Here is a 22322-nt window from a genome sequence, read left to right as displayed (position 1 = left end):
AACATTGCCGATGGGGACTCTCAATAAACTCGAAAATTCTCATGATTTAGCATCTCAGTCTCGGCTTCCATACAATATACATTTTTTTCAATGTGAAAAACAAATGTGTGTGGTTATGCGTTTTAGTTTTTTAATGGGGGTCAGAGACTTGATTTTTTATAACATTCAAGTTGGTCATTATCTGATGCTATCGTCGATATGTCTATTGAAAGAACTTGAAAGCTGTTGAATTAGTGAGTGAGGAGGCATTCTTCAGCAATTCCTGCGTCGCATTCTTCAGCTTGTTACTCGCGTCGACCGTGTCATCGGCCTTTTGGAATTGTATCAGTATCACGAGATAAGTTGTAACGGCACCTGCCATCTGAAATTATCAAATATTCTCATGTTCAGTCAGAATAAAACGAAACAATGTCACAGGAATTTGAGGAAAAAAGGAAATAGGAAAGAATGCTGGATGGTTTCGGAACTATTTAATCCATTAAAAAATCACTTCTCAAAGCAACAGCCTGGCCTTGCAGGACGTTACTTTTGGTTCGAAATATCGCTATGAATGGTATTTTAATGAAACATTTCTTACCGATGTAACCAATGCTCTGTCGATCGAAAACATACCGCAAGCTGAAAAATCGAGAGGCCTGTGCAGCAACTGAAGCGAGAATATTTCCAGTTGCTTTCGCACCGCCGGTTCTGAATTCGCCGAGAGCAATTGACTGACTCGTATAGCTGTTAGCTTTGCCTGAAAAATCAAAATTTTAGCTCACGAGAAAAAAATTGGCATCAGTGTTCAAATCCCCGGGGAATCAACGACTTTTTTACAAATTTTCCATCTTCAGTTCGATTGCAATCACTTCTTCAGGCTACGATTGAATATTTTTGTTGTTTACCTCAGAAGAGGTGGCATAGCACGGTTGAACAACGATCATCATCCTCATAATATGGACGATACACCATAAGCATTGCACTGCCATAAACAACCGATCTTTATTACTGGTCACTTCGATCAGGAGGACGTACGGAGTTATGATCAAATGAAGCAGACAGGTGATCGTGACGACGAGGATCGGCACACCGAAAGCTCGGTTAATGAGCAGAGTACAGTCGCAGAGGGACGCGTGTACCGTTATCAGTTGTGACAACGCGTCTGAAATATTACGGCTCTCTGGAAAATAAATATTTCGAATAAAAAGTCTGCAGAAGTTGAGTTCATAGGAAATGTTGAGGGAATCGATTTCCGGATCACATCAAATTTCTCAGTGAATTATTTCACTCGTCACTGGAAATTTATTGTTCGGTTTTACAAATTTTTCCTTATTTTTATTGATTTTTCTGAATTATTTTACTCCTTTTTATTGTAGAAATTAAAAAAACCACCAAATTTAATTTTAACTGCGTTACCTCCTTCGCCGATCAACCAATCAGAAATTTTCGGTGTTCTGTATACTCGGACGTTCGTTCTGTATTCGACTTCCGGTCTTATATAAGCCGTCATGTTTGCCTGGTCCCTTGATTCGGCGACTGTGATAGTTGAAGACAATGATTTATTTTTCATCTGATACTCAAAATATTAAGTGTGCAACGTGCGATATCGAGAGCTCCGATCGAACAAGTATTTCCACGTACAGTCTATTCTGAGACGTTAGCAGATCAAAAAATACCCGCTCGAAATAAAACCACGAAATCTTTCGGTATTCAGTAGGCTTTACCGCTGAGCAAGGAACATCAGCAATGCACTTTCTAAGAGCTCGCGTTAATGAATCGAAAAAGCAGGGGTTTCGAGTCAACCGTGACACGTCTAAATAACTTGTTCATAATAATTTTATTCAAAAATAACTCCTACATAAATAACTTTTGCAATAATATCTTTCGTAATAATAACTTGAATATAATAAATTTTCTGAATTATTAGAATACTATAAGATATTCTGAACTATTGTAATACTATGGCTATTCACACTTGCGTGCACGTGTGTGTATAATGTGTCAATGTGTTGTATACGACAGATATAATCGTTGTTTGAGAGAATTTATTCAGTACGGCAGTGGTCGTTATGCGATGAACTTGGATTATAAAAATGACGCTCCAATTTGTGAATAGCCAAAAAGGCAAACTGCAACTATGTTTAGATGGATATATATATTCGAAGTGTGAAAATATAAGCAAACCAGAAAAAGTTATATGGCGATGTGTCGATTATCATAAAAATAAGTGTCCTGGAAGAGTCCATACATTATCAGACAAAAAAACTGGTAATCAGATTTTAAATTTACTATTTTGGCACTGAGCAGCCCTGGAAAGATTATTGCTGGAAACATTGTGTTGTAAATATTGCAGTTCGAAAAGAAAATGCTTCAGTTCTGTGGCCGAAAAATAAAAGTTGTTATATATTCAAGTTATTATTACGAAAGATATTATTGCAAAAGTTATTTTTGACAAGTTATTTTGACCAAGTTATTTTGAACAAGTTATTTAGACATGGAGCCGAGTCAACTCGAGTCAATTGCTTATCATGGACGTTACAAAAGACGGTTTGGTTGAAATCGGCGAATTTTAGTCCTCCGTCCATACCTTGTGCGTATTCTTTCCTTGCATAGTCCTGGATTCTCGTATCTTTGATAAGGTTTTCAAGGTTTTTGTTCAATCGAGTAAAACGTTCTCCGAGATTATAGGTCGATACTGTAAACTGGATCTCGATGACGAGAGCTATGATGTACATGAAATAAATAGGCGCATAATTTATCGGTCCCTTGTTCGCCATTTTCTTACTCAATTTTGTTTGAATGTGCCACGTGTAAAAATCAAGAATGGAGAGTCCGACGAGGAAGATGAGGATCGTGGTGCTTACGATGATCGAGAAATTCCGGGTCTTCCTTGGGGCGATGAAACCGAGTCTCTCGTCGGCCTGTTTTTGGCAAAATTTATCATCATCGTTAGTTCAACCTTTTTTATCGCATTTTTCCAATGCTTTGAGTATCCTCTTCTCGTTTTTTATCTTCGTATTTTCGATCGACCGCTTGTAAGCCGAGTAATGTAGGCTTTCGTAGAAATCAAGAGACGCGGTAGCGGCTCGACGCCAAGTATTAAAAGGAAAAACTGCAGCGCAAAGAAAAGCCAGCGCGAGCCCTGCCGCTACTCTTATATACGCGAATATGCCGGTTTTATGACGTCACAGAATTTTCAAATGGCTCTCACAAATAAACCATTTCATAAAAGAACTTGAAAATTTGTGACGATTTTTTTTCGATTTTTCTCTTTCCATTGGTCTTTGTTGCAAGTAAATCCGTCCAGTAGATCCTGAGATATGTAACGTTAGTGATTTAAAATCCTTCAATTACCTCGACCAAACGAGCCATGATGTCCTGAATATATGCCCATCTGAACGGTGCTCCAATGACGCCAACGGACGCTAGAAGTATTACAGCCAGCACATCACCGATGGTCACTATCATCGCATTTTGTGACTTTAATCTCGTGCTGTGTTCCCATCCGTCTCCGAGATCCCTCCACAGGCCCCATATTTCTGCTATTATGAAAAGAAACAGCAGACCCACTCTGCGAAAAAAGAGGCACAGATCAGCACATTTTTGTTGAAAGCAACATTTTTAACGGTGGCATTTTTTTTACTGCGAATATAGCAAAGTTTTTTGAAGTTTTCTTCTGCTGTCGAATGGAAACTCTCGAAAAGTCGAGAAGAATTTATGCATTGGGAACGTGGCATAATATTTTTTGAACGTGCTCGTGAATATTCGCCTCAGTTTTTTCTTCGGTTTTTTCATTTCAAATAACGAACGAACACGTATTTCTGGTGAATTTTAATGTTTTTTGTCGAGAGAACTAAACCATTTGTTCGGAGGATGAAACTCTTTGAAATTTTTCAAATGAAATTAGAGTTCAACGAGAACGTAGGAAAAAACTTTTTTTTGTTCTGTTTAATGTGAGTTAACAACGGAGCGAAATGCGATGTTTAACTGACAGCGTGCTTCGAAGTATCCGTCGCTGCGATGAGTTCAACGATCGACTTCTTTCAATTTTTATTATTTACGAGTATTAGAAGATTACTTGCAGCATGTTCACATGATTTTCAACTTATTTTCAGGCCAAATATTTATCCTCATGAAAAAAGATTTTTTTCAGATTATCTCGTGAAAATTCAAAAGGAAAAAGCTGTTAAAAAAAAAGCAAACGATCAGAAAACTTTCCCTGTCAGCAAACTCGATTATTACGGAGGTGGATCACGAAATAAAAATAATCAAAATTTGATAAAATTTGGTGATAACATTCTTTGGCATCGAGTACACAAATACAATTTTTTTCACATTTTTTTACCACATGCTTATCGAATAATCGAGCGTTAAATCGAAGTTCTCTTATACAAGTGAACTTTAGTGTTCAATAACTCGAGAGCTCTGTGGTGGAAAAATCTAAAAAAATGTACATTGTCTTTATTTTTGTAAATAATTTTAATTTTTTAATAATAATTATTATTAAAATGATTAATTATAAAAATAATTGTAAATAATTTTAATGGTAAATGTATTTTTAAAGAATACATTACCACATTAAAGAATTTTCTTTATACTTTTTTTATTATTTTTAATATTTTTTTTTATATTTTTTTTATTATTTTAATATTTTATTTATTTTTTATTTTTTATTTATTTAATATTTTAATATTATTTTAATATTTTACCACATTAAAAAATATTCTTTTAAAATACATTTACCAATTTTATGAAATTCTTATCATTTTGAAATTCTTAATATTTTTAACATGGTTCAGCATGGCAACATTGGACCGTCGCGATCCACCCTCCTTAAGAGGACGGATCAGTCGGTATATCGCAACCACGAGTGCGAGAGAGATAGCTGCAAATTTCGAAATCGAAATTCTTTGACACAGTTTGACCGATTAAAAAAAGGTTCTGTCAGTCGATTTTTGCCATCGTCCTGCGTAGGCTGACAGAGCCTTTTTTTAATCGGTCAAACTGTGTCAAAGAATTTCGATTTCGAAAATTCCAAGTGAGGGTAGTCGACTCATCCATACTCTTAACGATGTATGGTACAAAAGTCTAAATAATTATAAATTGATAAAATTTGGTGATAATGTTCTTCAACATCAAGTGCGAAAAGACAATTTTTTTCAAAATTTTCTTCTGCTTAGTTATCGAGTAATTACGCATTAAAGCAGATTTCTTATGCCCGGAATGTATATGGAAACGCTATGCTTGTACACGTGAACTTTAGTGATCAATTACTCGACAACTGTACAGAAGAAAAATCTTAAAAAATGTGTATTGTCAAATTTGGCACAATATGTTCACCAAGATTTATCAAATTCTTATCATTTTGAAATTTTTTCTTTTTAGCATGGTTTAAGCCTGTACCAAATATCCTTAATAGCACGACTCGTTATGTTGCTGTTTTTTAAAAATTAGTTTATCATTTTAATTCGCTGGTTTTGTTTATTTTTTAAATTCCTGTGTAGAATTCTCGAGTTTCTACGAGCCTTTTTTCTCCCTTCTCTGTTCTTACTTTTCCCAAGCCGCTTTACACCCTTTTCTCTGAGTGCTGCAAACACTTAATTGCTGCAAATATTTAAGCACTGCTGTATGACAAATGTCAAGTTCCTGACCAATAGCGGCTGTCACAAATTTCTTTATGTTTTGTCCAGTCGGGTCCATCAGAAAAGTGTCTGTCGGTGGAGGTTGAGCGGTCACCCATCCAAGTAACGGTTAAGACCGAGGACGCTTGACTTTGGATAATCGCTGAACCATGCACCGACCGCACACCCGACGCTGTCCGAGCGGAGTTTTAACACTTTAATATCCTGAAAAACTTTCACGAATCCATTGCTGATTGTTGTAATTTTTTCATAAATTTTCGAATTATCGGAGCCCGAATCCAAGAGTGCAGAGCATTGTTTAAAAAATCGTAACGTAAAAAAATGTAGGGACCGAGGAAAATCAGTTTTTGAAAAAAGTGTGTATGCACTTTGGAAAACGAATGAGTACGTTAGCAGAAAGGAGAGAGCACCGCAAAAACAACGAAATTGACAACTCCACTAATTCATGCAACTACGTTCTCGATTGAGTGTTATAAAGAAATGATTTGTTTACCCATAACAGACGTCAATAACTCGGATCTGGCCCAGATATCTTCCAGTAGTCTGTGCCACAAACCGCACAGGAAGCAGTCCAAGAATTTTGCTCAAATAGTAAATCGGAAAAAGGGCGTAATAGAGATCGGTCTTGACCGGTTTATTCATCGTCTCGGCTTTGTTCATATCCACATTATAATCTTTGGCGATCCAAAAATTTTCTGTAAATTTCACGTGATTCAATGCTTGGAAAAACCTCAAAATTCGATTTTAATTTTTAAAATCCACGAGTAACGTAACAACGAAAACGTGCTTCCGTCAAAACGAGGCGGCATACGCGTCACTCGAACCGCGTTTGTGGTTTCAAACAATTCGATACGTTTTCACGGAAATGTGAGAAAGAGTGAAAAATTAACTGCGGGGTTGAAGATAATTCGAAAAAGTCAAAAAAATTAACGGTCGCTGAGCCTGGAATTTGCGCGAAAAAGTTTACAGAAGTGTCGAAGAAAAATTAGAGAACGTTGTTTGACATTGAACGATGAAAAAACGTCTTTTGTACCGAAGCTCAACTAAAGTGGATTCGTCGAAAATGCGTTACACTCCCGTGCCACAATACCGAGAATTCAGGCCGCCGGCAGCGAACTCGCTCGTTACGACCGAACACTCGAGCACAGTATTGGGTACAAAACTATCGGAGATTGAGCACAAACCGAAAAATCACTAGACTCACTCGCTCTGGGTATCGCTTGTTTAATCGCGACCCATGTAACGTGCATCTTATTTTCAGAAGTTTGTTCTGAAAAAAAATTGCAAGAGGTTAAAATTTTGAGGTTACATGAAAAGCGCAACAATTAAGAGGACTCCACATTGATTTTCGCAAACGCAAGGCATTTTCTAGTCGGGTAGAGATACTCGAATGGGTCTGAATCCTGAGCACGTTCGTGCTTTTATGAGAGTAGAAAAACTGAGGGTAGTAGGAGCTCGGCAAACTGCACATATTCATATGCGTCAGATTCAAACGTGGATAATTATTGTTGACAATCCAGCGCTCGAGAGATCGTTATCTATTGAAAACATCGTTCGAACGTCCTACACGTAGGAGAAAAGTGGGAGTGAAATATCCCCATGGCCGGGGTATTTTCCTCTGATTAATCGCGAATATAAATCAATACTCTAGTAAAACTGATATAAAAATGATGATCGTAGCGTTAATATCGAAATCTCGGACTCTTTTGTGTCCCCCTTTTCGATGGAAGGATATGCTTACCTCGCCGCACCAACGAAGTTTTTCATGAAGGTGACGAGCGAGGTGAAGTAGAAATTTGCAATTTTATATTCGTTACTTTTTTCGCATCGTTTTTTCTACGTCCAGTAACACGTGATAATGTAGACGTACTGGGACCCCGATTTCGTAAACAGCGGCAGGAGTGGCGGGACTGACTCTGGAATCGGCAATCGGCATCGAGCTTTCAACACATCGGGGTTGCGTACGGTTCATTTCCGCATCTCTGCGCATCATACGCGAGCTCCGATTGGACCGGACGCTTCCCCCACCCGGCGCAATCCGATCGATGTTCGGCACGTTGTAGGAGAAATTTCATCGACCGTGGTTTAACGAAATCGGGGTCGCATGAGGATTTGTTTTCTCGTTTGGAATTTGGAATGAGTTTGAAAAAAGACTTAAGAGTACCAGGCGTTTCACGGCCATCAGCTATTATAATAACAATCAGTTTTGAATATATTACGGAGGGTTACAAGTGTCATAAAAATAATCTAAGGACACGAAGTGCACTCGGGCGAAAACGACACGAAGTGTTCGATTTTATCGAACATATGTGCTATAGAATTGCGTTCACAAGAATTTCCATCGTATTCTGTAATTGACGCTAGAATATGGGGAAACTACTGTATATTTAGAGTTTGCAAAGAATGTTCCTGTTTGTTCGGTATAAGTACTATATGCTCATTTATGTGCGAATATAGATATGGATGGATAGGTTAGAGCGGTCTACTTGGAACATCCTTCACTGACAAACTGTGTTGAAATAGCAAACATCGTGTCTATAAGTATATGTGCGCGGAATTCCAATTCAAGTGCACCTCGAAATAAGTGATCGAACGAAAAAAAAACGTATTTTCGATGGAATAGATCGACAACAGTTGATTAATAAGTAAATTCGGTGGTCGAATTATGGTGGTGCAGGTTCAAGAACAAACACGGATTCGTGATCGCAAGAGATGCATCATTTTTTTCCCTACACCTAACGTACACTCACATCGTACAAAACATTATTATGTCGGGTCATGTTGACTTAGGTCGTGCAAGTGCAAGCGATTTTCATTGTTCAGCTCATTTGTATCTTGTATCAAAAGTGTATACGCGGATAACGGTCGAAGGCTACGTAAACAAAGGTAGGGGGCGTGGCGTCGTAGGCTAGTATACACAAATGTCAACGGCCAACGACAACGCCGCTACGAAATGAACTCTCACGTGCTCAATGTTTTTTTCGGCACCATATTCGCCGGGCGGCGTCGACATTGATGTTTGTCGCATTTTTTAGTCAACAAGCTAATTCGAAGCGAACAGCAATCACTTTCGCAAAGACCGTAAGATTTCGAGTAATAAAGCTGGACATGGGCTCGATCGCGGAAGTCGGGTGAGTGTACGAACAGGTCTCAGATTCGGAGTGTGTAGTTTTCGAATTTTCGATTTCACAATATTCATATTTTTGCGTTCTTCTGTATTCTGGAGAATACAATTCGAAGTTATTTTTTGTCGCTTTACAAGGTTGTAATTATCATGTCTTAACTGTGATATTTTGTTTACTCTGTAAATGATGTTTGCTAATAATTCATTTGTTATCGAAGAAATTGCAATGGGGTGGGGGGGGGGGGGGGGGGGTGTATAAACACACTTTCCCTCGTTCAATGTAGCGTACGTGTAGCTCGGCTACCGCATGAACTATGTTTCGAGGCGGTCGGTAATGTTTTAGTTTTTTTTTTTCGTGTTGAATGTTCGTAAGTCTGTAAACAAAAATTGAAGAGAATCAATGATCCACAGTATTTCGCTTTTTTTTAGAGGTTATTTTTAATGGTCCGGCACAAATGAATTTAATATTTCTCCAGCTTATTCAAGTTTTCATGATTTTTTTTATGGAAACTCCGCGATTATGGAAAAAAAAAAAAAATTGTTTATTCTGAACTGAAAACTGGTAGGACCCTTTTATCGACTGCGAGAAAAATTGCATATTTTTGCAACGCTTCTGAAAATATCGTGCTTCGACGAGCTGTGCATTTTTCAAACATGAATTAAGCCCAAATAATTTTTATTTGAGAATTAAAATTACATACATAAATTCGGATACCTTAAATTTTGATCTGAACAGACATAAAAATATAATTTTACGTATAAATTGTGTTTTGGAATGAAAATTGTGGAAATTTGATTTTCAAAAATGATTTCACCTGAGCGTGAATTAATCTGAGATTAATATTGTGGCTAGACTTAATGGAAAAGGTTTGAGAAATTTCTTCTTTTTAGCATACTTTTTCTTCAATCAGTTGTATTTTCATGAAGCCAATGAATAACAGAACGGTGTGACATTCAGGTGCCCAAACACGAATGTTTTCATATTTTTGAAAAAGACTTTATTCGCAGCAGCGATAGAGGGCCAACGCCGAGGATCTGCGCAATGAAATACAATCTTTGTTGAGATTGAAACTGCAAGACGCTCCGGCACCCGATTCGGTATATATAGTTGGGAAGGTCGGGAACAAGGAGGATGGTTTGTTATCATTTTAAAAAAAAGTAGAGAGCATTGCAAATGCTCGCGTCACGTACTTGATCGTATTTTTGTTCAAACGTTTCATGAGTGTTCAATTAGGAGATCTTTGAGGACGTTCTGATGTAGAAGTGTCATTGATACGAGATCCCGACGTATTCATCAATCGAAAGTTGTCAAATTGCCGGAGATAACCTCAAAATGAAACGTTGTCGACATAACCTTGTCGAATAGTCTGCACTTTTTATTTTTGTTTTGTAAATAAATAAATAAATAATATTATTGATGATGGAACGCAGTGAGGAAGAATGGTCGGTCGAGTGTTCTGATGATGAAAAGTATGAAGTCGATCCGAAGGTTAGTGAAAATCTTATTGTTTTTGATCCAATGTTTTCCTTCAGTAGATTCATATCGCAAACGAAAATTCGAAATTCAAACGAATTGCTGTGTGTTTATTAGATGTGACAATCTCGTTGAAGCACAATTTATCATGAACGCTAGTGCAGTTTTTGTGTCAATTGAACATTAATTTTGTGTTTAATAAAACAAGGTTTTTCATTGTTCTTTCTAATGTTTTTTTTTGAAGGAAGGATGGTCGCTAAAGCCCGATGACATATTGGCTTTGTTGGGAGGATTGGAGTGCAATAATCAGTGTTTGGAGCTCGAGTGGAAGTGTCCTGGGAGAAGAGGACCGTCTCCTTTGCCCACGAGCAATCAATTGCAGGACCATGGCTTGCAAGATTACAAGTAATTGATTTTTTCTTCAGTTTAATTCTATTAATCTTACATCTCATAAGAAATGGTTCCAATCGAGCTGCAAATGAAAAGTTGGGTCTTGGAGTTTGTTGAATCCATGCGAAACGATAATCGTCAATCGCATGTCTTAGTTTGTGTACAATATTCCTGAATCTGATAAAACTCAAAGGCATTATTTTCTCGAAAGTGTTGGTTTAGCAAAAAAATGAAACTCGTAAGACTGAAAAAGTAGAATTTTATAAAATTGTTTTCATGTTTACCATTAATGTATTGAAATCCAGGCCAGAGGAAAAATCAGATTTTGATTTCATGGATGAGATGTCATCGCCAAGATTACCAGTCCGTCGGACAGGCGAAAGTACGCCAAAGGGTAGCGCAAAGAAAAAAACTGCAAGTTTCAACGGAGTTCTGTCGACGATGCGGCGTCACAGAAGATTGGAGCAACAAGAGATAAACTCAAGTCCGAAGAAGAGCGAGCCCAGTTCGCCGAGCATGAAGCCACAGCCGACTTAGAACGTAAAGGAAAAAAAAGGAAGAAAAGTTAGACAGGATGCAGAGAAGAGCGAGAGAAGAAAGAGCAGTCAATTGTTTGTGCAGCCGTCATAAGAAAAAAAGATGTGATGAAGGTGAAATGAGTCGGTGGATATTCGACCGGCCTTGCCTGGACTAATGTAAGAGTAATATATCGAAGGAAGACTGCATAAAGTTCGTTTAATTTAAGAAAAGGTCGGAACTGACTACACGACATTTTTTGAAACGATGGTAGCATTCCTTTTTATCGTTTTATTTTTCGTTTTTTTTTATATGAGAACATATATTACGACGTGTTTGTATCGTGCTTCGGAAATTCAAATGTTACCCGTCACAAGGTATATATTGTTATCCCCATCCTCTGTGAGGATATAATCGATCGATCGATCAAACGTCCAGAAAGTAAGATTTTCGAGTTAATCAAGTGTGCTCTATTCCTCTCTGATTTGTCTCGAATTTCGTCGAACATTTACTTTTGGTCATTTAAACGATTAATCTTCCTGAGCTGTAAGCTATCTAATGTACAAAGAAATCGTCACGTCGAACATATATACATGAAAATATACATATATATCTACATAGATACATAAACTCCATTTTCGCATTAATTATAAATAATTGGAAGTATTTTTATACTACGGTCAACATAGGACCAGTCGGACGTTGTTACGACTCGGGCTTTCCATTACGATCATTGTAACACGAACGATTGGCATAATTATTTCGTCGAGCATGCATTTTGTTCAAATGACTCTTTCTTTTTCGATCATTCAGTTGAAGTTACTGGATTTACAAGAGTCCAAGAAAACAGGGCAATATCTGTGCTGTTCGAGTTGGTTGTATTTCAAAGAAACTCGAGCTAGTCGATCGGCGAGTATTGGCTTTGCCCGAATGAGGCACATAATCCGAGAGAGATGGCCAAACTCACGTATTCGTCGCAGCCGTTGACTTCGGTTCAGAGCTCTTGTTTCGATGAAATTTTTCTTTTGCTACATCGACGTTTTTTTTCGAGAATTTCTGTAAAAAGGATTCGTAGCTTGTTTTGCTTTCCGTTTTTTGGATTTTCATCTACCGGAAATCGTGAACACAGCACAGTTTTTTCTAGAGTTTAGTCTCAAAGAAATTTTCCCAGTCCAAGATCCGAAGGCCTTCCGATGGTAAAACACCGACAATAAGCGGTCAATACATCGACGTTTTTTTCTCTGTTAATACGTACCATGCAAAAAGAACTGTGCTACAAAAACTATCGATGCAAAGAGATTTGTAAAAGAGAGGTTGTGAAATAAATTTGCAGCAAAGTAGCAAACTTGTGTGGATCTAAAGACAGCTTGGCTCAATGACAGTTTATATTTTGAACAATCCATATGAATTGGAATTCATATTGGAATCCCATAGGATAGACATGACTTTAAGGGGACAGGTATAACAGTTTAAACAAAAAGCTTCATGTTTTGTGGTAGTTTTCTCCACGTTAATAACGAAATTTTGACTGCTTGTTCATTATATTAAGTTTTCATACATGTGTGTTCTTAACAAATGCGGTAAAATCTTCATCAAACCTTGCTTGTAAGTTCTCGTATTGTAATGTTTATTCTTAACTCATTGGCAGTAAGGCTCTTGGCTCGTTTCATTAATCGTTGTTTTTGCCCATTCAGGAAACTCGCCGATATCGTAAACGTACACGCCCCATGTCGGAAACATGATGAAAATCACCAGCATACTGTAGACCGCTGGGAAACATCCTCCGATGACCAAACTCTTGATCGACAAATTACCGGTGACAGCAACTATTGCGTTTGGCGGCGTCCCAACCGGTAGTCGGAATGCGAATGAACAGCAGAGCGTTGCCGGCAGCATGAGATACAGTGGGTGTTGCTCTATCGCCACGCTCTGTTTTGAAGGAATTTCCATGGATTTCAAGAAAAAACAATCATTCGTTGATGCATTCGCGAAAAAATCGAGCAACTTCCGATGGCAAATTCAACTCCAAATTATCATTCGTATTTACCATTTGAGCGATTACTGGTAACATAATATTGGCGACACCTGCGTTCGTCGTCACTTCTGTGATTGTGCCGATAAATAGACAGACTACAACGAGTATTACTATTGGTGGAAAATCCTTCAACGGTGTAAACGCATTTCCTATGCGTTGAGAAAGGCAGGAATAATTACTCCCTTTGGCAATCGCAAATCCACCGCCGAGAAGAAACATTAGGCTCCATGGCATTTTCGTTGTTACGATCTTCCACGTTACCAATCCTTGTCCAGCGTGAGTTGGCCTTTTGTTTGCTACATTTGGGCATTTCAGAATGTTCGAGTGAGTTTACGATTGAACGTTTTTGTATTTATTGTTCTCAATGTTTGTAATCTTTCGATAAATTCTCATTTTTTTTTGGTTTCTTTTATCAATTTATCAAAACTATTTTGGATGGGGTTCAATATGTCGAATAACCGAATTGTAGAACGGTTGATGTTTCGAAATTTAAAAAGTTGTGATATCAGATTGTAGAAAAATAAGTAATTCGAAATTCTTATTCCTCATTGACTATTTAACAGATTACGTGTTTTATCGAATATTCCTTCTTTGAATTCGTATTTACTCGAAATATGAATGCAGTTTTTACAGACCATACGAATGTCAAAAGTTCATGTTTTCGAGTTCAAAATTGAGAGTAGTTCCATAAACAGAAAAAATATAGAGTAGCGAAAGATCGAAAGTGAATTTTTCGAGCCTATAAAACTTAGATATGCAGAATAGCGATGGCTCGCAAGGGCGAAAGTCAAAATGGCGACGTTTGAAATTGGAGATCACCGGTCTGAGTGAGTGAGTGAGACGCGTGTATTTTGAGCTCCGCTGCGTTTCCTTATTTCGAACGGTCGACTTTTTGGTGTTTCAGTATTTCAACCTCAGTAATATTTGGTCTTTCGTTATTATATTTTCGAAATTGTGAATATTCACAGTATTGCTGATTGTAGTAATTTATGAATGGAAAGAGTGATAGTCGAATTTTCGGAAAATCGATATTTTAGTGGTCGTTACATGAGTGATTGTTAAATTCTATTTTCGACGTAAACGTGCTTCGAATCTTGAAGTTTCTACTTTATTTATTTTCGACATTCAAAGCTCTAGTCGAATTGATCTGTCTCCATATTATCATTCGAAGTTATTTCTTGCTTACTTTTTCGGTAGAAGGCGTATTTGCACACGAGTTCTTTAGGAATGACGAACATAACGACAACGATCAAAACTACGGGCGTCGAATCTCTGATTTCCCTGAAAATTCAATGAAAAAATGGAATCCAGGCTGATGCTCAGTGAGGGAGTCCTTACACCATTCTAACATCCTACACATCGCTGATGATTTCTGCCCATCCTGTGACAAATCCAGGTGCTTTGAAGAACCAAAGAAGAATACACGTTACGAACAAGATCGAGATCCAGATTTCTTGAAAGCTCATCGGTCCCAAATTCCTATATTTTTCCAGAATAATCTAAAAAAAAAGATAAATAGAAAGAAGTGCGGTCGCTTGAAATTTTGAAAAATGTCAGTTTGTATTCGTTGATTAATTATCGATCATACTCGATTTGCTATAATTTCACCCTGTCGACCGATTTTTGCAGCCTTCGCATCTTCGCTCCGAGGTCTGAAGAGTCCCATGTAGAATGACAGGAGATGTAACCACGTGAGGAAGACGTTAACGAACATCTGTGGGGTGGCCCATATCATCCACTGCGCAAAGCTTATTGCCTTAGCTCGTGGGAAGGTCGCTTCGTAGATTCCTTTGAACGTCAAATTTGTACCGGTGCCAACCAACGTCCCGGCACCACCGAAGGTTGAACAGTACGCCGTGCCCAGGAGATACGCTTTCGTTATATTCGTCGGCTTCATAACTCTGACGTTTACATGTCATAATGGAAAACAAGTAGGCTAACTCGAGTCATGAGAAAGTAACGAAAAGGGAAGTGGAATGGTCGAGTGTGAAAGAAATTGTAATTCGTCGACAGTCGCATTATTATGGATATTAAATCTCAGAACCATATCCACGATGTTCATGAGTTCATAGAGGTTTGAAGATCATTGAATATTCTAAGATTTTTAACGAGTTGTAAAGTTTACAAATTTTCGTTATACAAAAAGGTGAGAATGAGTTGAGTTCGAATATTACTGATGTTCTAAAATGAGAATTTTGAAATTCTAAACAGCTGGTATATTTCAGATTGGACTCACAACTTCGTAGGATCTTCCGGATCAGGGTTGTCACCCTGGATGAACATCTTGCACAGTCCTTGCTAGAAAAAATCTTTTTTATACCGATTTTCATCGAACTTTTAAAGTCCGTAAGAGAAGATGGGATCGTGAACCTTTTGTAATTCATCGAGTATAGCGACGATGATCGGTATCATCATGGCCGCAGCGGCTGTATTTGAAATCCACATGGACAAGAAGGTGGTGACAATGCACAGACCAGCAAGAAGCTTGCGATGGCTGCACCCGACGATCGTCATAGTTCTGAGAGCAATTCTCATGTGCAAATTACTGTGTTCGATGGCAATTGCGAGGATGAAACCACCGACAAAAACCATTATTGTGTCGTTCATGTAGCAGACACATACTTGCTCGGTGCTCAGTACACCCAAACAGGGGAACAATGCCACAGGAATGAGAGAAGTTATGGGCAACGGTATGCACTCGGTGATCCAGTAGATTGCCATTACCAGGATCACGTAGGCACATCTCACTTCCTTCAGGATAATTAAATCAGCAATAGTGCTTAGGCCATTTCCATTGGGGCAAGTACATGCGATAGATATTGAAGTTGAGAAAACTGGGACGAAATGGGGTCTTTCGAGAAATATTGTACTTTCCAGTCGTTTGGGAAGCTTTCCTTCCTACTCTTAACGACCGAGGAATTTACGATTCGTGACATTATTGTTGTAAAATTACGAGGGAAAAAAATTTACGTCAAAATGTGATGCCCTTCGAAAATTTGTGAATTTTAGTTTTTACATCACGATTTCAATTCGTAAATATTTATGCAAATGTTGGAACATTTACGAGATTGTCACGATAACGAACGTTCTCGAATGGTCCAGGGTCAAACTGTAGTAGCTAAAGAAATATTGTGTTTCGAGTCGAAGTTTAATGTGCTTTGTCTACTTCTTAAGTACGATCGAGAAATGCATCACATTTTTTTTTATTTTGAAAAAAATAAAAAATTGAGAAATGAAATGATATTCATAGCTTTTTCAAATGCATAGAAAAAAATATGAAGATGCTTCTCAAAATGAACGAGTTTGAAAATGATGATAAGCTCGAAAGCTTTCGTATTCGCGTATGTAAAACTGTAGCAAGGCTCACAAAGCTTTTCTCGATACTGAATCGCACTATTAATCTGTTTATCAACTGTTGGGATGAAGAAGAACGATGATGAAAGCTTATTCAACGTACCGATCGATCGACTAAGAAAAAAAGTGGGAGAAGGACAATGGGCCATCCAATGGTAACTATGGTTCTCCAATACACTCTGATAAAGTATTGTAGCCTCTTGAAAATCGACGGTATCTCCGTTTCCGATGTCCTAGGTAGCAAACATTCATTTTAGAGCTATGGAAAGAATGATCGGACTAACTTTGGAGGCCTGATGAGCTTCCTGTTCGTCGACGAAACACGATCTCTCTTTCTCTATAGAAATAGCCTCGCTCTCTCGAACATTTGTCCTCCGGGAAGAATATCACGAGACTTTTTCCTCCCTCCCGGAAGTCCAATCGGGACTCAACTGTTGGTTCTGTTCGTTTGAGGCTCTCCCCGCTTCCTGGATACTTTCCGAGCGTCTCGTATTTTCCGCCGTCTTTCTTTCCACCTCTTTTTTTTTCATACTTCATACAACTTTTTTAATCTACCGTTTTTGTTGAATATCGCCTGAATGTGGCAGAATACGCGAGTCCTTGTAATTGATTTTCTATTGTTCCAAGCTTTCACCCGATCATAAACTGTTATGTTGACCGTGGATATACAAATCGGGATGAAAAGAAATGACACGAATGCTGGAAAAAAAACTTTGAGACGCACGCACTTTTACTTCCCGAAGAGTGTGATTGCGATAAAAAATTGCGTTTTCAACACAAAAATATACAAACGTGATAAAAGAACCCTGGAAATATTTTCCAATGAAATCATGATCACGCAAAAGTTGCCAATCTAAATCCAACCGGATATTAAGGGTCGAGGCCACTCCAGAGCAAGAGAAATTGCTTCACTTTAAACTCTTTTTGCGAATTCAGGTAGCTTTTTATTGAATTAATAATAAACTGAAAAAAACAACTTTGGATTCATATAAAAATAGGGTTTGTAGATGACTACTTCAAATACATTTTTACTCAGGTTGTCTCCTAGCAGGAAAAAGCATAATGACTCTTAACTAGGAACAAAAATCCATACTATTTTCGACATATAAAAAAAGCTATTTGAATTAATAATCATGCCAAGTGAACAGTTTGCATCGTGGCTAGACGTAAACTTTTGGAAATCACAGTGGCTGCGAGTTTTACGACTTTATTTGAACGTCTACGATGTTTCGATCTCACTAGATTTTTACTGGAATAGTATCAACGAATGAAAATAAAACGAAGTGGAATATAATGAAATTTTCATTTTTTCATTGGTTTAATATTTTCAATAAATTCAGTTTTTCGATTTGAAAAATTCTTTTCAGTGAAATCAATATTATTAATCGTTGATGAGTGCTCAACAGATTTATGACAAACGGATTTTTGTGTTCGTCATTTTCAATGGTTGCACCTTTTCCAAAAACTCCGTTCGTTCAAATCAAATTCCACTGTGATTCGACAAAACGTTCAGCATTGTTTTCTATAGCTGACAAATAGTATGAATCACTCTTTGGCAAATTTAGGCAAGTGGTTCGAAGAACTCTCCTCAATATCACCTTTTCCTGGAAACTAGAATGACTCATGCGAAGCGACCCTCGCAAAGCCTCCCTCGCTGTGCTACGCATGACTAATACAAAAGACCGCAATGTTGATGTTCTGATATCCGAACTGAGAAAAAAATTCAACTCCACAGTCGTAGCAATTTAGAGTTTTTTAGCCAAAACAACGTGATATTTTGAGTACAGTGTAGAGTTCCAGCCTTTCGGTTCACGTTTGGTATAAAAAAAGTTTTGGTAAATATTTACAATACTTTTGCTAAGAAGCATGCAAAATTATTATTTAACCATTATCATTGATAAAAAATGATACGAAAATTTTAGGGAAGGGGAAGGTAAACATTTTATTAATAATTTTCTTTTTAAGCTGAAAACAATCACGGAGGGGACGAATGAAAATACGAGAAATAAGGAAGGTGTTCCGGACCCACCCAACGATACTGCACACACATTGAAAGATGTTTATTCTTTGAAATACGAAAACATTCTGTCGCCGGAATTCAGTAAAATTTTTTCTTCAGTGCGGCTGAACGAAAAATTTTTGAACAAAAAAACTGACAATCGAAATCACAAATGAGTTGCTCTCCAGACTTCGTTGGAACGTTGAAAAATGTGATTGCATGGACAAAACGAAAAAAGGTCTCGACGGAACTTCGTTCTCAGTGCCATGAGAATGCCAAAGCTCAAACAACATTTTCTAGAATTGTAAATTACATTCACAGCATCAGTCTGACTGCTTTGTACTTGTTTATTTTTGTCTCAGAACTTCCATTTAAAAGACTGCTTCGCTGTCTTGACTCGTGCCTCTACAGTTTATGCACTTCACAACGCGTTCATTCTATTCATTGGATAATTTTACATGCAGCCAAAACAAGTCGTGTTGGCTACATTGCCATTGTTCGTTGCAGTCTATTTACGTGCTTCAGCGTACATTTATGACATCTTTATTCTCCCTTGATAGAAAGTGCATGGTGTGTTTTATATGGAGATGAATATTCGTCACCGAGTTCTTCGACGTAATTGGTTCGAACGTTCGAACTCGTTAAACTCGCCCTATTTATGCTTGCCGCGTACACGGAGAGAAAAAAATAGTAAGAATTACCATGCTGCCATGGTATTGGGTTTTTATATCGCCCATTTTGAGTTTTTACCAAAAACATTGTAATTTCCAAGTCAATTCTGAATGAAAATTTTTAAATTGCGTATTTTGCTGTGACGAAGGTTTAAACCGTGCTATTTTTTCCTAACACAGTTCACCAAGGAAACGTTGTAAAATTTATGTTGACTCGATGACGAACTGTCAAGTAGAATTATTATGCCGTTTGGCTATGCTTAGTACTGTTTTCACAATTGAAATTAACAGCTGAACATAGTAAAATTTGAGGAGCTCGAACACGAGCATCGATCATACGCCAAAGTGTTTAGAAATTTACTATGATAAATAACAGAATTTCATTCGCGATTGTACGATAATATACCGGTATACATGTGTACCGATGTATTTATTTTGACATCACTCATCAATTTTCATCGAGTCACTTCGCAAAAATTACTACGTATGTTCGTAAGAATTAATAAATATTACGATATAGAACCCTACTCCTATGGCACCGTAGAAGTTTTTAGTGAAATTTTTTCTCCGTGTAGTGATTCCATGCGTGCAAAAATTCCCCACGATGGCAATAGCTGGGACGAAAAATCATAAATCTAGAATTTTGTTTTTATGACTAAATTCAGAAGTGAAAATATTGGTGAGTAAAATGGAGCATTGAGGAGCGTAGGAAAAAATGAAAACGAATAATCAACGATGCGTTTTAACGATGCCTCCTTCCCAGAATTTTTCACTATCAGGGCATTCTAATAATGATACGGACGATACACTGGACGGTAATGAAGAAATTTCATGAAACTGGTGACGCGGGGCCGTTGTGCCCATGGCAACAGAATTGGCATCGGTATGTAATAATTCACTAGAAACATTGCTAAATTACTAATTGCTAGAATTTCTTAATTATTAACTGTTAAATTGCTAAACTGCTAACGTCGCTAAGCCACGATTGCTACGCTAAACCAGGAATTGTGCACTCTAAAAGCATATGACGATGCATTTCAAAATCGATCACTCGAAAAGTAACCATCGAAGGGGCAAATCTAGAGCAATTGAATGAACCTCTATGTAAAGGTGAGACAAAGCCTGGATAGCCAGTCTGCGACTGTCGACAATTAACAACCGAATTAACTAACAGTGAATCATTGGTCTCGAGGCAACCACGTCTCGACTCTGTAATTTCTTTTCTAAGTAAACTTATCGTTAACTTGTTTTAAAGTATTGAGCTGGAGTTCAGTTCATCTGGAAATAACCCCTTAAGGTAATTCCTGTACTGCATGCTAGTCAAATGAGTGCTAAATTTTCAAAACGGTTTCAGACTAAGTTCAACGTACCGATTGAACTTATTGTTAGTAGATGTGTATTTAAGCATATTTTATTAACGTGAAAAAATATTTAGAATGATAGTTTTGCAAAACTATCAACTGATAGATGCAAATTTCCATGATGACACTTTTCACAAGTATTTTTCAAAGAATCATCTGTATTTTTTAACCGATTTTATGGCACCAAGTCTCATTTTGTTCCTCAACTGATCCTCTACGAATTCACCGCGTAGATTTTCCTTTAAACTCATTCTTTCAGAAATTATTAATGAAAAAGTTTTTTCACTTAATGAACGATTAGCTGAACGGTGAAACGATCGAGTTAAAAAAACAACTACATGCTGGATTCATAGAGGACCAGTTGACGAACAAAATGAGACTTGTTGCAATAAAATCGATGAAAAAAGGCAGATAATCCTTTGAAAAATACCAGTGAAAATGTGTCAGCGTGGAAATTTGCATTTATCAGTTGACGGTTTTGCAAAACTAGCGTTTTTAATATTTTTACATCTTAATGAGATATGCTGTAATACAAATCCACTAAGAATACATTTAATCGATACGTTAAACTTGGTCTAAAAGCGTTTTGAAAATTTAGCACTCATTTGGCTAGCATGCAGTACAGGAGTTACCTTAAATAACCCGTCCACGATCAGTCGTCCCTGCGAGACGGTTTTGGCGGGCCCAGCAGGGCGTAAGCAAATAATAATTTACAAGGCAGAGCGTGCGTTTCGATATTTCTAAAGAATCCTCGTGGTTTGGATAAAAAAGTGGAAAAAATAAAAAAGTAAAAACCATGAGACGATAAATCGGCTTTGTCTGGATGGCAGAATTGTTCCTCGATTGCTTTCCACAGGCTGTATCACGTGGATGAACTGTTGTCGAAACAGTCTAGCCCATTCGCCTCGTTGCCTCAGACAATGAGAGTGGAAACAAAAAACTGGCAATATAATAGGACTCGCTGAAGTTTCATACCAGAAGCTCGTGAGCATAGCGAAAATAAAGAGAAAGAAAGACGGCGGGAGGGCGGAAGGGGGAGGAGAAAAGGTAGAGGAAAATAGTGGATCGGTGAGAATGGGGTAATGCTAGACGGGGCTTGATGCGATATGGGTTTGAGCTCTTTCTCTCGAGTCTCCTCGTTTTCCCTCTTCCCGCTATGATAGTGTTTCTCGCGCATAGGACGATAAAAAAAAACGAGAGAAGCGACGGAAAGAAGAGAAGCGGCGACGGGGCGAGGGGGCGGAGAGCGAGTAAGGGTTTCCCAACAACCCTTCCGCGTCTGGCGAATGACGGCGAACGGAAAAGACGAGTTGTGGGAGTAAGGGAGGGATAGTCGAGGAGGGTGAGTGTGGGAAAACCGGATGGGAAAGGAAAAGGGTCGCCGTTCGGTCGCGAGAATCGACTCGCGTGTGCCACACGGTCCACGCACGCTTCGCCGGCTTGATGAGGAGAAAAAGACAGACGCGCGGCGAGAGACATGAAACCAAGAGAGAGAGAGTGCGAAACGAACGTTCAACGAGCGCAAGACGGAGAGAGAGAATGAAGAGGAAGAGAAATAAAATATAAGAGGGAAAGAGGAATCGGAGGGAGAAAATGTTGGATGAGGGGGGAGAAAAAAAGGGAAAGAGGGACAGTGCTGTAGATGCCAGCAAAGATCGTCAAGGAAAGAGCCAGAGAGAGAGAGAGAGATGATGGTTGTTTACTGCATTAGCTGAACTTTTAGGCAATATTGCCGAAAAAAAATACAATCGGAATGCAATCAATAATTAATTACAAA

At 38.0% G+C, this 22322-nt stretch overlaps 3 protein-coding genes across 5 annotated transcripts; 1 reads left to right on the top strand and 2 right to left on the bottom strand.

Moving 5' to 3' along the window:
- Positions 1–108: 108 nt before the first annotated feature.
- On the bottom strand, positions 109–7494 carry Gr43a (Gustatory receptor 43a). Of its 3 annotated transcripts, none has more exons than XM_043433074.1 (8): positions 7363–7494; positions 6115–6316; positions 3334–3550; positions 2567–2900; positions 1396–1515; positions 885–1159; positions 578–736; positions 109–361 (listed from the first exon to the last, which is right to left on the bottom strand). In XM_043433074.1, exons 2-8 carry the CDS (start codon positions 6279–6281, stop codon positions 203–205), a joined length of 1431 nt encoding a protein of 476 aa, XP_043289009.1. In that variant the 5' UTR covers positions 6282–6316; positions 7363–7494; the 3' UTR covers positions 109–202. The 3 variants fall into 3 exon arrangements, with proteins under 3 accessions (XP_043289009.1, XP_043289008.1, XP_043289010.1); XM_043433073.1 differs by lacking the exon at positions 7363–7494 and adding an exon at positions 6826–7021; XM_043433075.1 differs by lacking the exon at positions 7363–7494 and adding an exon at positions 6931–6946.
- Positions 7495–9796: 2302 nt separating this feature from the next.
- Positions 9797–11760, top strand: Pa1 (PTIP associated 1). The gene is made up of 3 exons (XM_043419262.1): positions 9797–10234; positions 10464–10624; positions 10915–11760. Exons 1-3 carry the CDS (start codon positions 10163–10165, stop codon positions 11144–11146), a joined length of 465 nt encoding a protein of 154 aa, XP_043275197.1. The 5' UTR covers positions 9797–10162; the 3' UTR covers positions 11147–11760.
- Positions 11761–12475: 715 nt separating this feature from the next.
- LOC122418924 (protein I'm not dead yet-like) lies at positions 12476–16096 on the bottom strand. The gene is made up of 8 exons (XM_043433077.1): positions 16063–16096; positions 15531–15994; positions 15400–15458; positions 14749–15061; positions 14517–14659; positions 14347–14441; positions 13173–13456; positions 12476–13054 (listed from the first exon to the last, which is right to left on the bottom strand). Exons 1-8 carry the CDS (start codon positions 16094–16096, stop codon positions 12764–12766), a joined length of 1683 nt encoding a protein of 560 aa, XP_043289012.1. The 3' UTR covers positions 12476–12763.
- Between the last annotated feature and the right edge of the window lie 6226 nt (positions 16097–22322).

The sequence above is a fragment of the Venturia canescens genome, chromosome 1, assembly GCF_019457755.1.
Source record: "Venturia canescens isolate UGA chromosome 1, ASM1945775v1, whole genome shotgun sequence".
NCBI lineage: Eukaryota > Metazoa > Arthropoda > Insecta > Hymenoptera > Ichneumonidae > Venturia > Venturia canescens.
This window is presented reverse-complemented; position numbering and strand designations above follow the sequence as displayed.

Excerpts from the sequence above, each read along its gene's own strand:
- Gr43a (XM_043433073.1), bottom strand. The coding sequence starts at position 6,871 with ATGCACGTTACATGGGTCGCGATTAAACAAGCGATACCCAGAGCGA. Across the intron at positions 2,901-3,333 it reads TCATGGCTCGTTTGGTCGAG|GCCGACGAGAGACTCGGTTT; the intron begins GTAATTGAAGGA and ends TGCCAAAAACAG. Across the intron at positions 362-577 it reads ACAGAGCATTGGTTACATCG|ATGGCAGGTGCCGTTACAAC; the intron begins GTAAGAAATGTT and ends TGATAATTTCAG.
- Pa1 (XM_043419262.1), top strand. The coding sequence starts at position 10,163 with ATGATGGAACGCAGTGAGGAAGAATGGTCGGTCGAGTGTTCTGATGAT. Across the intron at positions 10,235-10,463 it reads AGTATGAAGTCGATCCGAAG|GAAGGATGGTCGCTAAAGCC; the intron begins GTTAGTGAAAAT and ends TTTTTTTTGAAG. Across the intron at positions 10,625-10,914 it reads CATGGCTTGCAAGATTACAA|GCCAGAGGAAAAATCAGATT; the intron begins GTAATTGATTTT and ends ATTGAAATCCAG.
- LOC122418924 (XM_043433077.1), bottom strand. The coding sequence starts at position 16,096 with ATGTCACGAATCGTAAATTCCTCGGTCGTTAAGA. Across the intron at positions 14,442-14,516 it reads GCAGAAATCATCAGCGATGT|GGAAATCAGAGATTCGACGC; the intron begins GTAGGATGTTAG and ends TTGAATTTTCAG. Across the intron at positions 13,055-13,172 it reads TACCAGTAATCGCTCAAATG|AGCGTGGCGATAGAGCAACA; the intron begins GTAAATACGAAT and ends CCTTCAAAACAG.